Source organism: Phoca vitulina, unplaced genomic scaffold (assembly GCF_004348235.1).
Source record: "Phoca vitulina isolate PV1807 unplaced genomic scaffold, GSC_HSeal_1.0 scaffold2, whole genome shotgun sequence".
Classification (NCBI taxonomy): Eukaryota; Metazoa; Chordata; class Mammalia; order Carnivora; family Phocidae; genus Phoca; species Phoca vitulina.
In genome coordinates this window covers 50,390,917-50,407,792 of record NW_022589705.1, presented here as the reverse complement: position 1 = coordinate 50,407,792, position 16,876 = coordinate 50,390,917, and the positions used below count along the sequence as shown (strand labels likewise).

Sequence of the window (16,876 nt, the reverse complement as noted above, 5' to 3'; positions counted from 1 at the left end):
AACGACTGAGCCACCCAGGCGCCCCAAAGAGTTTACTTTAAAATTTTTTTTAATTTAATTTAATTTTAAAAGTATTATAGACCGTTTTAAAAGAAACTAACACAAAATGGTTGACAAAAATCTTCTCTTTCCACAAAAGAGCAAAATACAAAGTAATGATTAGACATTAAAAATCTCTGTCTGGGGGCGTCTGGGTGGCTCAGTCGTTAAGCATCTGCCTTCGGCTCAGGTCATGATCCCAGGGTCCTGGGATCGAGCTCCGCTTCGGGCTCCCTGCTCAGCGGGAAGCCTGCTTCTCCCTCTCCTGCTTCCCCTGCTTGTGTTCCCTCTCTTGCTGTGTCTCTCTCTGTCAAGTAAATAAATAAAAAATCTTAAAAAAAAAAAAAGCTTAAAAAAAAAAATCTCTATCTGTTCTTTTTCATCTTCCATTATTCAAATAATTAATATTAAAAGTATAGAAGTATTGGGGTGCCTGGGTGGCTCAGTTGGTTGAGCTTCTGACTCTTGATTTCAGCTAGGGTCATGATCTCAGGGTTGTGGGATCGAGCCCTGCGCCAGGCTCCACGCTCAGTGCAGAGTCTGCTTGTCTCTCTCCTTCTGCTCCTCCCCCACCCCCTCCACTTGTGCGCTCTCTCTCTAAAATAAATAAATAAATAAATAAATAAAATATTTTTAAAAAGTACATAGGTATTTAATCAATATGTCCCATTGAAAGGCTTAATTCAGTTGTGAGTGCCAGTGAGAAAGTTATTGGGGATGAGGAAGGAATGGAAGGAGCAGGTGAAAAGAAAGATGATATTATAGAATAGTACAATGTAGTGGTTAAGAGCATGGGCTCTGAAGCCACACTGCATTGGTTCAAATTCTGGTTGAGTAACCTTCCTCATTTATAAAATGAGAATAATTATAGCTCCTCCCTCATAAGACTGTTGTAAGGATTAAATACATGTAAATTGCATATGAGAGTGTGTAGCACATAGCAAGTGCTTAATAAATCACTTTCATTATCCTGGGAATGTGGACGGGATGAGAATGTATAGACATATTCACAAAGATTCAGTCACAGTCTTACTTGGCAGGTTATGCTGCTTCAATTTCCCTTCAGAACACTTCAGGAGAGTGGAAAGAGAAGCCCTGATCCAACTGGGAGGCAAAACTATATTAAGTGGCACCTATGTTTGTTTGCAGCACTTTTTTTTATCCATCAGTAGAAAACCTGATGGGCAGCTTGACTATGCTCCAGGTGTTGAAAATTACGTCTACTCTGTACAGAGTGACCAAATAATTTATTATCCAAACTGGGACACTTCTGAGAACAAAATGGGCCCTAGATATATTTGAAAAGTAGGCTTAAACTGGAACCGTTCCAGTCAAGCAGCAATGGACATTTTGGTCACTGTGACTGTGGCACAAGTTCATAGAAAGAGGCAATATGCATGCCTTAGTGAAATCAAATAATAGCATTTCGCTACTATGCACAAAAATGAAGAAATGGTATCTACTCTTGATAACTGTCTTGCCAGAATTTGAAAAACCAATCTACTTATATTGAAATAATTCCTATCAGAGATGGCCAAACCCTTATAATAATATCTATTTAACAATTACCCACAGGGGTGCCTGGGTGGCTCAGTTGTTTGAGCGTCTGGCTCTTGGTTTCAGCTCAGGCCACGGTCTCAGGGTCATAAGATCGAGCCCCACATCAGGCTCCATGCTCAGTGAGGAGTCTGCTTGAGATTCTCTCTCCCTCTCCCTCTGCCTTTCCTGCTCATGTTCTCTCTCTCTCTCAAAAAATTAATAAATAAAATCTTTTTTTAAAAAGTCACCCATAATAAAAATACACCTCAGGAACACTTGGCCTTGTTGACTACACTTATCTTCTCAAAAGTCCCTCTTCCTTGCTTTCTATGATGGCACTTCCTCCCAATTTATGCTCTGTTATTTCACTTTTCATTTATGGGTTCTTCTTCCTTCTCCCATCTCTGATATTCCCTTGGCCTTTTTCTTATCCCACACATTCCCATTTGCTTTGCTGAGCTTACACACTCTCATTGCTTGAACTACCACACTTGAATGCTGATGACTCCCAAATCTTTATTTGTAGTCTTGACTTCTCTTTTAGGCTCTAGACCTGAGTTGTCCAATACCATAGACATTAGCCACATGTGCCTATGGAGAATTTGAAATGTGGCTAGCTGAAACTGAGATGTCCGTAAGGATAAAATACATACCATATTTCAAAGACTTAGAAAAAAATGAATGGAAAATATCTCAAAAATTTTCATATACATGTTGAAATGACAAAATTTTTAGGAATATTAGGCTAAATAAAATGTATCATTAAAATCAATTTATCTGTTTCTGTTTACTTTTTAAAATGAGTTATTAAACATTTAAAAGTACATGCATGGCTCACATTTATAGCTCACACTATATATCCATTAGACAGCACTGCTCTCCTACTAATTATCTCTACTCAGAAATTCCACCAGCACCTCTAACTCAGTATATGCAAAACTAAACTCATCTCCTCCTTTCAGTCATTTTCCACACTGACAGAGTGATATTGCTAAACCACATATCCAGTCATATCACTTCCCAGGATGCTCAAAATTCTACAATAGTCACTTTCAGGATAAAGATTATAATAATCTAAGCCTCTCAATCTCTACCTTCAAGGGCTTACAATGTCTGCCTCTCTTATTCTTACAACTAAACTGAAAATTCCTAGAAGGCTGGGACTATGTCTTTCAATCAGAAAACAGGAAAAGGCGTTTCAAAGACATGACTCATTCAAAAAAAAAATTTTTTTTTTTAAAGTATGTGTTAAACCTGTTCTAAGTGTTTTGGGTATATTTAATCCTTACAACAACAAAGAAGGTATTATTATCCTCATTTGACAGATGAGGAAATAAGGTACAAAAGTCTAAGGAATTTGCTCAAAGTCACACAACTGGTATATAATGGAGTTCATGGTGTGTCCTGAGAATAGTATACAGTCTCATGGAGCTGGAGCATGGAGTACAAATGAAACTGGAAAGTGAGTTGGAGACAGATCATGGCACACCTAAAATACTTTCCTAAAGAGTTAGATTTTCTTCTATAAACAATGAGGTCTTTGATCAGAAAGTGACTGTCATGCTCTGATATTTAAGGAGACAATGGGTAGTCATGTGGATGACTGAGGAGCAAGAGACTAGAGAATGTTCCTCCATCTATATTCTCCCAAAATTTCCTCCAGATACCCAAACTTCATATTTAGGAGTTTCCATGAACTCCTTCTCCTTTATTAATCAGACACTTAGTCCTACCAATTTTACCTCCTAAATCCTTCTCCAGTTCATCCCCTCTCTCCAGTCCCACTGCCAATTATTTGAGCCACATCTTCATCACTTTTGAGATAACTGAAATAGCCTGTTTACTACCTCCAGTCTAACTCCCTCTAGTATATCCTTCACATGCCCCTAAAAGATTGTTCCAATCTTACTCTGATCATGCCAATCGTAAAGTTGAAACCCATCAGTGACTCCTTATCACCTTTAGGCTCTTTCACACAATATTCAGGAATCTTCATGATTTCACTCTTGTCTAGGTCTCTAGTATCAACTCCAGTCACTCTCCCACCTCCTATTTCAGTCATATTAAACTATACGCTGCTCCTTATGTCTCCTTTGTGTCTTTGCTCATGCTCTGTTATCTGCCTAGAACTCTGTTCCTCTTTTTTAGCAACCTAACAGCAATTACCATCATTCAAGACAGCTCAAGCATTATTTCCTTTGGGAAACCTTCCTACACACTCCTTGTCTTTTCCAGACAGAGTTAGGTATGTCTACTCTGCACTCCTGTAACATTCTACAAGTATTTATAATTCATCACACTATATTTTAACTATGGATTTTCTTGAATAAGTCACCCATCAGAGTAGGGCTGTGCCTTACTGATTCCTTCATTTAGCCGATATATATTGAGCATGTACTTCCCCCTCCCCACCTTCACCACCACCCCCAACCTTCACCCCACTCTCCACGCATTTCTTCAGCTGGAGGCCAGGGACACAATAGTGAACACAACAGATGAAAATTCCTGACCTTGTGGAGTTAACATTGTAAAAGTGGAGCCTACCTCATTTACCCCTGTAGTTCCAGTGCCTCACCCTTGATGAACTAATATGATAAGGTTAGAAAAGTAGATGGGCCTATCAGCCAGTTTTTTCCATAGTCTCTCCGTCAGGCTCTTCCATTGGATCTTCTCCTTTTATCTATGCTCCCTTGTAAATTTCTCCCACGTGTTAGTCAAAGCACTTCCATGTAATCTAAAATGGGTCATATTGGATGTAGACCAAATTTCTTTTTTCTTTTTTTTTTTTTTTAAGATTTTATGTGTTTGTCAGAGAGAGAGTGAGAGAGCACAAGCAGGGGGGAATGGCAGGCAGAGGGAGAAGCAGGCTCCCCGCTGAGCAAGAAGCCCCATGAGGGACTCATCCCAGGAACCTGGGATCATGACCTGAGCGGGAGGCAGATGCTTAACCGACTGAGGCACCGAGGCGTCCCGAAGACCAAATTTCTAAGCAAAGTTCTATTTTTATTCTAAACCTTCTTCCCTCTTCCTGTTTCCTTGTCACACTCTATTCCCCATTTCCCTTGAGACCAAGTACCCTTTATCCAAGTACAGTATCAAGTACCCACTATCTAGAAGTACCGTTAGGCATCTTAGTACTTTGTTTTCCCAAAGTGTCCCAGGTTCTAATTTACTCCTCCCTAATTGTCCCCAATGCCCCTGACATTAGAGCTAGCTGGTCAGTAATATCTTCTGTATTGGAAAACTTCATATTTTCTCATTTCCCACCCACTGAGACCTCTTAAGTGCTCTGTCTACCTCTATCATATAGAGGTATCATATCATACTTATCACCCTGGAACCTTGAATTTAATTCTTTTCCTCCCTAGGACTTTCCAGAGTCTAGAACTGTTCTATATAGTATTAACAAATGAGTAAATGAATATATGTACATTTATTTATACGGTTAAATACAGTTAACCTTTGAACAATGCTGGGATTAGGAGCACCCACCCCTAAGCAGTTGAAAATTTGGGAATAAATTCTGACATACCCAAAACTTAACTACTAATAGTCTACTGTTGACAAGAAGCCTTACCAATAACATAAACAGTCAATTAACACATATTTTGTATATGTATTATGTACTATATTCTTACAGTAAAGTAAACTCGAAAAAGGAAAATGTTATTAAGAAAATCATAAGGAAGGGGTGCCTGGGTGGCTCAGCCGGTTAAGCGTCTGTCTTCAGCTCAGGCTCCAGTAGTGATCCCAGGATCCTGGGATCCCCTTGTCTGCTGCTCAGCGGGGAGTCTGCTTTTCCCACTCCCTCTGCCCCACCTGCCCTGCTCATGCTCTCTCGCTCGCTCTCTCAAATAAATAAATAAAACCTTTTAAAAAATCATAAGGAAGAGAAAATACATTTATAGTACTGTACTCTATGGAAAAAAACTCTGCCTATTAGAGGACCTGTACAATTCAAACCCTGTTGCTCAAGGGTCAACTGTGAATCCTCTCCCCCTGAATTCAGCTGTATGACTTCCATCCTTCTACACATTGTAGGGAGATCTACAGAAAGAGGCTACCAGAAATACCCACTTTGGACCAAAGGTTAAGAAAGTTCTTTCTTTAAAAGTGTTAGAAGGAGAATTTAAATTTTAACAGTGTGTTTCCATATCCCAAGTCATGTCACATTTGAATGTGTACCTTTGGTATGTGGCTTTAGCGTTGTTTGTAAATTCAGTTTGACACGAGTGAGTAAAGTATGTATTAGAATGGTATTTCTATGTGTTATCTAAGTGGGTCCTTTCCCCAGGAAGTAACTGAGTCAATGTCATGGTCTTGAGATTTTGTCAAGGAAAGACAGGGCTGGAACTGAGCCAACATACTACTCAAATTTAAGTACCCTATTGAATCTGTGTTTGGGAGTAGGGAGGAGAGGGGATTTCTGCATGAATACAAAAAAATCATAAACTTTCTGAAGGGCAGAGTTGTAAGAGGTCTTCCAGGTCACCAAGATACTCTGGGCCGTGCATAAGAAGGAAGTGGACCCGATACTCCCCGCAGAGAATCCTTCCCTAGGGACTGGCTAATTCGCCATACTCCCCTCCCCCACACAAGACTGCACCTCTCCTGGTGTGCAGGCCGGCGCGGTAGCGACTGCTCCTAGAACCAGCCCTCTCAACCTCTCCTCCCTTAGCCAAACTCCAGAGATGTCAAAGATTCTTCATCAGGGGTTTTCCAGTCTGCCCCTGAGGGCCCGCCCCTGAGGCAAGGCGGGCGGGCCAAGGCTGCGATGTAGAGAATTCGATGTCCGAGCGACCTCGGAGGAGGAGTGGATCGAGTTAAATATAACCGCGCGAATGGAATGGCGCTAAAAATAAGGCAACAGCTGGCGCGTCCACAGCCCTGTGCCGGGAAGGGCGGGGGCCCGGGTGGTCCTGCGCCTGAAGGCCGCTCCTGAACCAGGGACGGGAGGCACTGCGCCGGAAGGCCGCTCCTGAACCAGGGACAGGTCCTGAGCCGGAAGGCCAGCGACTGCTCTGGGCCCGAGACGCCTCTACCTGGGGGCGTCCCAGGGACTGGACTCAGGGCCGCTCGGTGGCCTGAGGCAAAACTTTACTAAGGAATCAGACCCCGGGCGAACTTGCCTGGACCTGACAAGGTGGAAAGGCTGGCGCTGAGCTCATGCCCGCCCCGCCGCCAGAGGGAGCTGACTGCGAGAGGAGGAAGCCGGACCCTCGAGGAGGCCGAGGCGTCGCCCGAGATGGAGGCGCAGGGGTACCTGTGGTGGGCGGCCCCGCGCGCGCATACACAAGACTCCCGCGGCGAGCGGCGCTCGGCCTTTGCGCTCCGCACTTTCCCACAAGCCCTTTCCGGCGCGCGTCCCTCGGCCCTGCGCGCCCGCCCGCGTCAGCGCCCCATCCATGAAGGCAACAATTGAAACATTTCCAAAACGCGCTATTTATTTGCTCCCAATAAATCGATCGGCAGTGATTAAGAAATCGATGTGGCCTGGGTGGGCGAGTCGCTCTCGGGGAGAGAAAGGTGCTACCGCCTTGCGCCCGCGGGAAGGCCGCGGGCGGGCGCGGGCCTGGGAGAGGCGTGTCCCGCCCCGACCACACCCGAGGGCTGGTCACCTGGGCGCGCGGGCCCCGGCAGGCCGCGTTCCCTCGGACGACGAGGGGCGCGCGCGCCCGCCGCCTGCTTTCCTCGGCCCCTGTTGCCTTTCAGTCTGGCGCGCCGGGCGGGCAGTGGCCGCCAGCGGCCGCAGCGCCGCTGCGAGGCTTTTGTTGCTCCTCGGCGGGCTGAATGGGGGTTTTGTAAAGTGGGACAGATAAAAATGAGCAGCAGCATATTGTTTGACAGAATGATCCCTTATGATGAAGTGTCGGCTCCGAAGGGGGTGAAAATGGTGAATTCCTAAAAACCCAGCCCTCGGCTCCTCCGCAAGCTGCCGGTAGCCTGGAGGGACCCAGCCGTCAGCCGGGCCCGGCCGCATCGCTCCAAACCGTGTCGGAAAGACTAGAGCTTTCAATGCCAAGTCATTTTTAAGCCCCGATCCTGCCCAGGACCTTTCTCCTCGTGGATGAAAAGAACAATTTTTGAGAGAAAGGCTCGTTTTGATTAAATCTGACATGCTGCTGATAACTCCATGCTAATGTGAAATAATTAACATAATAGCCATAATTAAAAGCACGCTAACAATGCCATAAATTTATCACACAATTTTACTAGCTTCCTGCCCCTAACTGCTCTCTCATCGTTAATTAAACGTGTTGCCTTTTACAGAATGGATGTTTATACATTTCCAATATAAATAAATTCGAAACCATCCTCTCTCTCTCTCTCTCTCTCTCTTTCTCTCGTTCTCCTCCTTTCCCTTTGGTTTTTCGCCATTTATAAGCACTTGTTGGCGTGGGCCCGGAGTGGCGGACACCTTGAAAGTAAATGAAGTTTTAAGATGAAAATCCAAACAAGAACGTTAAATTAGCCCCTTTTTTTTCACCGCGAGTAAATCTGGAGACATATACAAGGTTGGTGGGAAGTGCGTTTAAAATCCCACCCACTTGGAAATAGAAATAAGCTGGGTGGGTTGGGGACCTGGGTATCATCTCGGCCAGTCCCACCTTCCTCGGTGGTGGCCATCCAGGTAGAGGCTGATAATAGTTTAATAAATCTATGAAGATTGTCGAGAAGGAGGCGACTTTGGTTCTTGGGGGTGGGGGCGGGAGGGGAGAGAAAGGAGGGGTATTTTCCAAATGCGCTCTACCTACGTTTCGTTCCCTCTGCAACAGAGAGAGGGAGGCTGCTCTCGGTGGGGGATGCTCCCCTCACGGCGCAGAACCTGGTCCCATCTTCCCGGATTATAAGAAAAGTGCACCCGCGCACGGGCATGAGGATTCTGTCTCACTTCGGGCCAACGATTTATCCAAGCCATTGGCATATACTCTGATTTAAAGGAGGAGGAAGAAAGCACTTGGGTTCGCTTGGGCCTGGCAAGGGGTAGGTGGGCCATTCCTGCATCCCACACACTCTGACCGTGCCCCCTTCCCCCGTGCTGACCAGCTAAGAACCCAAATTGAGTTGTAATTAACTTCCTCTTCTCCGTCATAAATTGTTCCATCCACTTCTCCCCCACCCCCATCTCACCCCCCAGAACACATTAAATCGCCCCTACCCCAAGACGTCTCAATTTCCTTCTTATCGATCCGGACTCCACTTTTCTTGTTTCCTGTTGCTAGAAACTCGGTCCCCTCCACCACCACCCCGCCCTCGACGGCGGCTCCCGTCCTGGTGGCTGCCCCACCTGTGTACCACGGACTCCGCCGGCCCCAGGAGAAACAGAGAGAGACTTATTCCCTTCTCCTTTGGCTGAAACGTTTCAAACCTTTGAACAGGTGAGACAGCTTGGTGCCATCTTCTTTAAATCCCTCCAGGGAAGTTTGCTTGTTGTGACCCAAGTAGTTACTCTCACTCGTAATAATCTTGTGTGTGTACTCCTCCTTCTTTCCATCTCTCCCAGTAACCCTCTGCGACCCAGAATATATTTATCCACGTATCTCCCTCCCCCCAATATTTCCGTTCCCTCTATCACATTTTTCTTTCCCCCACTAATGTGTCACTTTCTCTCTGTAGCTGTCTCGCCTCTTCAGTCTCGCTCTGTCCTGAAGCTTGGCAGTATCTGACGATTTGTGGGCTCTTAGCTGCAAACTGCAATTACGGGGCAAACAGGATTTACTTAGCCCAAAATCTAGTCAGCGTAGGGCAGGTTCCTGCACCGCTACGGACTCCGGCCCTTCCGCCCGGGCGGCGTCCCGCAGCGGGAACTGCGGGAACCTTCCGGCTTCCCACCTGGGCGGCCGCTTTGCCTCCTTCCGGGTCCCGGGAGGTTGCGCTGGTGGCACTGTCCGCCCGGAAGGGGGAGAACGGTGGCAGGTTCCCCAGTCGAGAGTGATCGCGGGAAAATCCGCTGCCTCCGCTGGAAATCGATATTAAGCGGTTGGGCCGGCGCGGGCGACGGACGGCGGTGCCGCAGCCAGTAGGTCCTGCAACGTCTCATCATTTAGCTAATCGAGTCGAAAAGTTTCTGTAAGGGCCAGACCCGGCATCAGATGGTAACACTGATTGAACAAGAGATTAGCACAATAGATCTCTAACCGAGGGGAAGCGTTGCTTTTCACGCTACGCGCCGTAATTAATGGTATGAATCAATTAATTTGACTTTTATTGTGTCGAATGAAAAAAGCGCAACAAATGGAACTGGCGGCTGGGAGTTGTTCACCCCCCACCCCTTCCCCCAGGGAGGTTCCAGTGAGACACCGGGGAATGGACGGATCAGGCTAGGTCTTGGCCGAGGGAGGGCGAGGCAGCGCCCAGCAGCGCCGAGGGAGTCCTGAGAGCCAGCCTGGCTGCCAGCAGAATCGAAATTAGGCTCATTTGGAGGCTACTTTAAGAAGACTACCGAGGGCAGCCCCTGGAGCCGCTACACTCCCGCGCGCGCTCACGTGCGCACACACGCGCGCGCGCGCGCGCGCACACACACACACACACACACACACACACATACACGGCACGCGGCCACGCGGGTCCAGCCTCCTGGGCTGCGATAGGGCTCGCAGCCCGCGCCTCGCACTTCAGCTGGACAACTGAAACTGGGCAAATTTTAAATTTCGGGTTCTTTTTTTGTCCTTTCGACCTTCCTTTTGTAAGTATTGGGTTGCTCGGAGAGTTGCAGCCTCGACCTCTGCAGCCGGGTGCAGTGGTGGCCTGCCAGCTCGAGCCGCTCGGGTCGGTTTCGCGGAGGGCTGTCTAGATGGCATCGCAAATGGTTCGGACCTGCGGGGCCACAAAAAGGTGCAGCTGCGGAAATCAACTCAGAGATGCATTTTAGGGTCAGGTACAACAAGGGATCGTTTAGATACAAAAGAAAACTTTGGAGTTTCGCGGGTGTCTCAGGATGGAGTAACTGCCACCTCCCCCCACCCCCACCCCATCCCCGGCACAAACCAGAACTTTCTGCGAAAAGGAGATCCAATGGGCTAGTGTTGTAATCCAGGAAATTACCTAATGGAGATGAAAGTCAATCTGTGTGCCTCACTGCCTATAATGAAGTAAGTTTACGGATTTTTTTTTTCCTAGGCCAAGGATTGAGGGAATCGTAGGTGAGAGAGACACAGACTGAGGGTATCAGAAGCACCACTGTCCACCAAGAATTAAATCGGTTTCTTAGCATCTTCTGTAAATATTTCACCATTTCCTCTCGGACGTCTCCCCTTGTTCTCCTTCCTCTGGTGAGGCCGGCATTCTCCTCCCAGTACTCAGCAGACAGACAGGGCTTGGGTTCAAGGAGCCCGCCACACCCGGCAGGCGAGCTGAGACAGGGCTTGGGTTCAAGGAGCCCGCCACACCCGGCAGGCGCTTGCAGCTCGCCTTCAGGCGGCCTAAAACTTGAGGAGGAGAGAGGTGGCGCATCGCGGACTCACCGGGTCAGGAGCACTATTCCGAGGTGCGAGGTCCAAGCGCACGGGCAATGCCACGCACCCGTGGTTGGTTTGTGATCCCCCCACCCCCAATCCCAGTTAAATCCCCATAGCCTTTCCTACCACCAGTGATTTTCCTCGCCAAGGAAACTCGGTGTGTACTAGCCGCCTCCTCGCCTCCTCCACCCGCTCTGCTACTGGTTTCCGCGGAAGTTAAATCTTGGAGGATTTACCTAAGCCTTAAGAGGAAAGAATCCACGTTAGTTAGCAGGGACGGAGAGCCTAGCCCACCCGCACACCCGACGCCGCCCCTCGCTTCCAAGAGGCCGGGCCCCGCGGCCCGGGAAGCCACCTCGCTAGCTCCCGGCGTTGTTCTACCTTCCCAGCCCGAGCGCAGCGTCTAAGAGAGGCCCGGAAGCCTCCTCTCCGCGCCACTCGACTTACCCAGGCCGCTGACTCCCGGCTCCTTCCCCAGCGCCTCATTTCCGACTTTTTCACATGCTAAGTCGTTTAACAACTCCCAGCAGCTAGTTACGGCCTCTTTATTTATAGGTTCACTGTTATTTTACGTCGTTTTTATTTCTCTCGGCAACTATTCTAATAGATTAATCAATAACTATTTTCTGACCTTCGGGAACCCCAGCTGATGCTGTTGTGGCCGCGCGGGGTGTGTGTGGGGGGAATATATATATAACACGCCCACATCGAGCGGGGAAAGCCAAGGCAGGACCCGGGTGGTTTGGCTTAGGGGGTAAAGGATACTTGTCCCCTCAATAGGTGTCTCCGCCTAAAGAGCACTGAGGCAGGAGGGGGTCTGAAGTATAATTAGCAAAACGGAGTCGGGTGCGCAGCTCTTACTCGAGAGCTAAAAAGAATCAAATCCAAAAAACAAAACAGAGACTACTAAATTTTTCTTTAAAAAAAAAAAAGGAATGGGAATCTCGTTCTACGTTGCCCAGTCCCAGCCTAAAGAGTGTTGGCAAAGGGGGGAAGGGGGAAGGGAGAGGGAGCAGGGAGGGCAGGGCGGCGAGAGCTGCCGGGTCCCGCGGACGCTCCCAGGCCCACGCCCTCGCTCGCTCACACCCACCCTCCAGCACTCACACCCATAGGCTCCCTCGACCCCCGAGCGGGGCTCCAGCCTAGGCTGGGGTCCCGGGGCGGGCCAGGACGCCCTCGGAGCCCGCGGGATGCTGGCGCACCGTGCGGCGCTGAGTTGCGTGTCCCTCGTCCCTTTGTTGACAATTCCCTGAACCAACTTGAGTTTGGCCGGCTCCGCGGCGGCCCTGACGTCACGCGCGGTCACGTGGCCCCGCCTCCCGCTGGATCTTTAAGTAGAAAGTAATCTATCAGGCCAGTCCTTAAAACGGGACTTTCGACTACGGGGGCTCGGCGTCCCTGACACCCCCCCCCCCCGTTGCCCCTGCACGCGCCCTCCGGAGCTGCTCCGCGCCCGGCGTCCCGCGCCCGTCTGCACCGCTCTTGCTCTCCACGCCCGGGCCAGAGGCCGAGGAAGGCGGGCGAAGTGAGGGGGCGCGGCGTGGAGAAACCGCGGTGGCCCGGAGCGGCATCGAGCGCCTAGTACCGAGCGCCAGGGACAGCAGGAGTTTGAGGAGCGCGGCCGCGGGGGGCGGACGGCAGCGCCCGCGCCGCGCGATGCCGGGCTGCCGAGTGTGAGCCAAGCCGGGAGGGCCCCGAACCATCTACGTCCCCCTCCCCTCTCCCAGTCTCCCATCTTTCGGGAGCACCCAAGCCCCCTTCCCCGGAGCTCGGCGGCAGACCCTGACGACTCCCATCGCCCGCCGCTCCTTCCCCGCCGCCGCCACCAACTCCGAGGAGGGATGACCCTCTCCGGCGGCGGCAGCGCCAGCGACATGTCCGGCCAGACGGTGCTGACGGCCGAGGACGTGGACATCGATGTGGTGGGCGAGGGCGACGACGGGCTGGAGGAGAAGGACAGCGACGCGGGCTGCGATAGCCCCATGGGGCCGCCGGAGCTGCGCCTGGACGAGGCGGACGAGGTGACGCCGGCGGCACCCCATCATGGGCAGCCTCAGCCGCCGCACCAACAGCCCCTGGCATTGCCCAAAGAGGCGATTGGAGCCGGCGCTGGGCCAGGGGGCGAGGCGGGCGCTTCCGAAGCTGACGGCTGCAAGGGCGGCGTCGGCGGCGAGGAGGGCGGCGGGAGCGGCGGCGGGCCCGGCTCGGGCAGCGGTGCAGCGGGAGGCCTGGCCCCCAGTAAGCCCAAGAACAGCCTGGTGAAGCCGCCCTACTCGTACATCGCGCTCATCACGATGGCTATCCTGCAGAGCCCGCAGAAGAAGCTGACCCTGAGCGGCATCTGCGAGTTCATTAGCAACCGCTTCCCCTACTACCGGGAGAAGTTCCCCGCCTGGCAGAACAGTATCCGCCACAACCTCTCGCTCAACGACTGCTTTGTCAAGATCCCCCGCGAGCCGGGCAACCCGGGCAAGGGCAACTACTGGACCCTGGACCCGCAGTCCGAGGACATGTTCGACAACGGCAGCTTCCTGCGGCGCCGGAAACGCTTCAAGCGCCACCAGCAGGAGCACCTGCGCGAGCAGACGGCGCTCATGATGCAGAGCTTCGGCGCTTACAGCCTGGCAGCGGCGGCTGGCGCCGCGGGGCCCTACGGCCGCCCCTACGGCCTGCACCCCGCGGCCGCGGCCGGCGCCTACTCTCACCCGGCTGCCGCGGCAGCCGCGGCGGCGGCGGCGGCGCTCCAGTACCCCTACGCGTTGCCGCCCGTGGCACCCGTGCTGCCGCCTGCCGTGCCGCTGCTGCCCTCGGGCGAGCTGGGCCGCAAAGCGGCCGCCTTCGGCTCACAGCTCGGCCCGGGCCTGCAGCTGCAGCTCAACAGCCTGGGCGCCGCCGCGGCCGCCGCGGGCACGGCGGGCGCCGCGGGAACCACGGCGTCGCTGATCAAGTCCGAGCCGAGCGCGCGGCCGTCGTTCAGCATCGAAAACATCATCGGCGGGGGCCCCGCGGCGCCCGGGGGCTCGGCAGCGGGCGCTGGGGGCGCCGGGGTAACTGGGGGCACCGGGGGCGGTGGGGGCGGCAGCGCGGCGCAGTCCTTTCTACGGCCGCCCGGGACCGTGCAGTCCGCGGCGCTCATGGCCACGCACCAGCCGCTGTCGCTGAGCCGGACGACGGCCACCATCGCGCCCATCCTGAGCGTGCCGCTCTCTGGACAGTTCCTGCAGCCCGCAGCCTCGGCCGCCGCTGCTGCCGCAGCTGCAGCGCAAGCAAAGTGGCCCGCTCAATAGGGACGCGCCGATGGCCGGGACCGAGGGCCGGGTGGCGGCCTGGGGCGGCGGCTGCACTTCTAGTTTACGCGCCCCGCCCCGGGCCCGGCCCCCCTGCCCAATCCCGGACTCTGCCTCTCCTCCATTTCCTCCCCCCGACCCCTCAACACCGACCTTCGGCGGCCTCTACCCCCTCGCGCACACCTAGGCTGGCGGAGCAATCTCACCGCACGCCCGCCGGGAATAGCTTTCCGTACAGGTAAAACTGAAAACCGAATTTTCCAAAAATGTACCCCGACGGCTCCTGCTGTCAGTACCGTGGGGATGGGAGGGAAATTCTTTGTACATATTTGTATAAAAATTATTGACTTTCCTTTTGGGGTTCTTATTTTTTTAAGAAAAAACAAATTCAGTAGATTTAGAGCTCTGAACTTTCATTTTTTTTGAAGGTTCACTCTCCGCAGTTTTATGTGAGAAAAAAAATGTATAGAGACGTTGGGAGATTTTAAATATAAAAAATTTTCGAAAGGCGAAAAGTGTCATTCTATTATAAAAGTCTGTTTATATATGAATGAATATATATGGTATTCTAAATGTTATTCCATCGTGTTGTACACAACTTTGTAAATAAATTTTTAAAATGTTCACCCTAGTGTTTTATTTAGATGTCTGAGGTAAACGACCGTATTTTAAAATTGTATTTGTATTTTATCTTTACCAGAAATTCGAGGAGTTTCAAGTATGACCCTTTCAAACTTAGCTATGCATAATTTGAATGTAAGAAAAATTTAATCGGAGAAAGGAAAGAATATGCCTAATTTAAATAGTATTAATATTTTTCTTTTAGTTTTCACATAAATTTGGGATATTGGTGATGATCTCGTTCATTCCAATCCATTAAGTCTGACCAGATATTTCTATAGATAAAATAAGCTGCCATTTTAAAAAACCAACCTAAATCTAAACAACAGCACAATCTTTTAATTTTTTTTTTTAATATCAGACTTTTATCTTCCATATGAGTTCTTGGTCATTTCAATTATGCTTTCAAAAGAATGTAAATTACAAACATCCCCCATTTTAGAATTTAAATCTTAAGTTTTTGAAATTATTTCTTTTCATTCCTTAAGTGGCAGTGGTAAATAAACACAGTTAATTTTTTTTTTAATGTATGTTATGGCAGTTTAATTTTGCAGTGGAACTGTATTATCTATATTAACCTGATCAATAAGACATAGTTCTTATCTTTCATAATATTTTCAAATAAGATATTTCTTTTCTATGGCAATAATAAATCCACAACATAATTTTGATTTCTGAAGGATTCCTATGAATGCCTCCTCCCCTCAACCCGCAGTGTTTTGGAAGGCCAAGGAATAGTGGCCTTAACACCCTTTTAAAAACAGGTGCACATCACTCCTCCCCTTTATTCCCCTCTTTTTAAAACTTTAAAAAACAAACCATAGTCTAGGTTAGTGGGAAATGAGAGATCATAGGGCAGGAATGGGGAGATGTCCTCGCAGATTATTTTTAATGTGCATTTCAGCTGTTGCAACCTTAAAAACATTAAGGTAGAAATAAAACATCTAGACGCGGAAGGCCGTTTCCCATTCACCAACATATCCTCAAATGGCATCAATTCTAATTATTTTGTAATTAATTTAGCTGTACAATTACTTTTGCGAAATCGCTTTTTAAATCTGTAACCGGTAGCCGTGCTGTCAGTTCGGCCCTATGCGCGTCCTGCTTGCAAAACAGGGCCAGTCCCTGTCGGTGGCGTCCACCTCGGCTCTTGGTCGTGGAGATGCCTTCCGGCTTCGGATTCGACCCTTATTTCTCTGCTGTCGGCGTGGGCTAGGGAGTCGCTTTGAAAGACACGTCCTCGAAAATACCGAATCTGTTTTCCTGGTAAACAGTAAACATTATTGTGTCCTGAGTAAACATTCCTCCTGGATCAGGGTCCTAAAATAAAACAAGCTGCCGGGGGTGAGATAGTTTAACTTGATAAACAAGAACCTGATAATCAACCGCGGCGGAGAGGCGCAACAGTAACCTTCACCGAGAAGAGATTATGGACCACACAGTCTCCGGGCGGGTCCCTTCTAATCTCCTTTTACAAGGAAAACTAAACGGATCTAAATTTGTTTGTGTGTTGCAGCTATAAAAGTAACAAGTTGTTTCACAGTTGTGTCTGGCTAATCGGTTTTTACACAAACAGCAAATGGTACATGATTTGTGCAAACACAGAGGTTATTTCTAATTTTAGCTGACACCCCTGGGAAAAGGGAAAGGCAGGGCTTCTTGAATTCACTTTTAGCCTCAAGAAGCTGCTGATCCAAGGCTTCTAAATGACATTGGATAACAGAGGCCTCATTCCATCCCTGATCCTTTGTTACTTATAAAATTACTCGCTCATATTTCCACGCATAGCAGCAATACCGGCCGAGCCTGAGCCCGCAGCTTGACACTCGGCCACAAGCCGCCGCTTGAGATCCGCAGGGCTTTTTCCAGCGATGCATTAGGCAGCAGGGAGTAGAGGAGGAGGGATCCGCCGGCAACTTTCCTTCTAGTCAC

The 16,876-nt window shown here is 49.9% G+C and overlaps 1 protein-coding gene across 1 annotated transcript; it reads left to right on the top strand.

The window, feature by feature from the left end:
- The first annotated feature begins 12,877 nt into the window (after positions 1-12,877).
- FOXD3 (forkhead box D3) lies at positions 12,878-14,323 on the top strand. The gene has a single exon (XM_032416559.1). It carries the CDS (start codon positions 12,878-12,880, stop codon positions 14,321-14,323), a length of 1,446 nt encoding a protein of 481 aa, XP_032272450.1.
- The last annotated feature ends 2,553 nt before the right edge of the window (positions 14,324-16,876 follow it).

Bases quoted from the DNA above. Each gene is read 5' to 3' on its own strand.
- FOXD3 (XM_032416559.1), top strand. From the start codon at position 12,878: ATGACCCTCTCCGGCGGCGGCAGCGCCAGCGACATGTCCGGCCAGACG.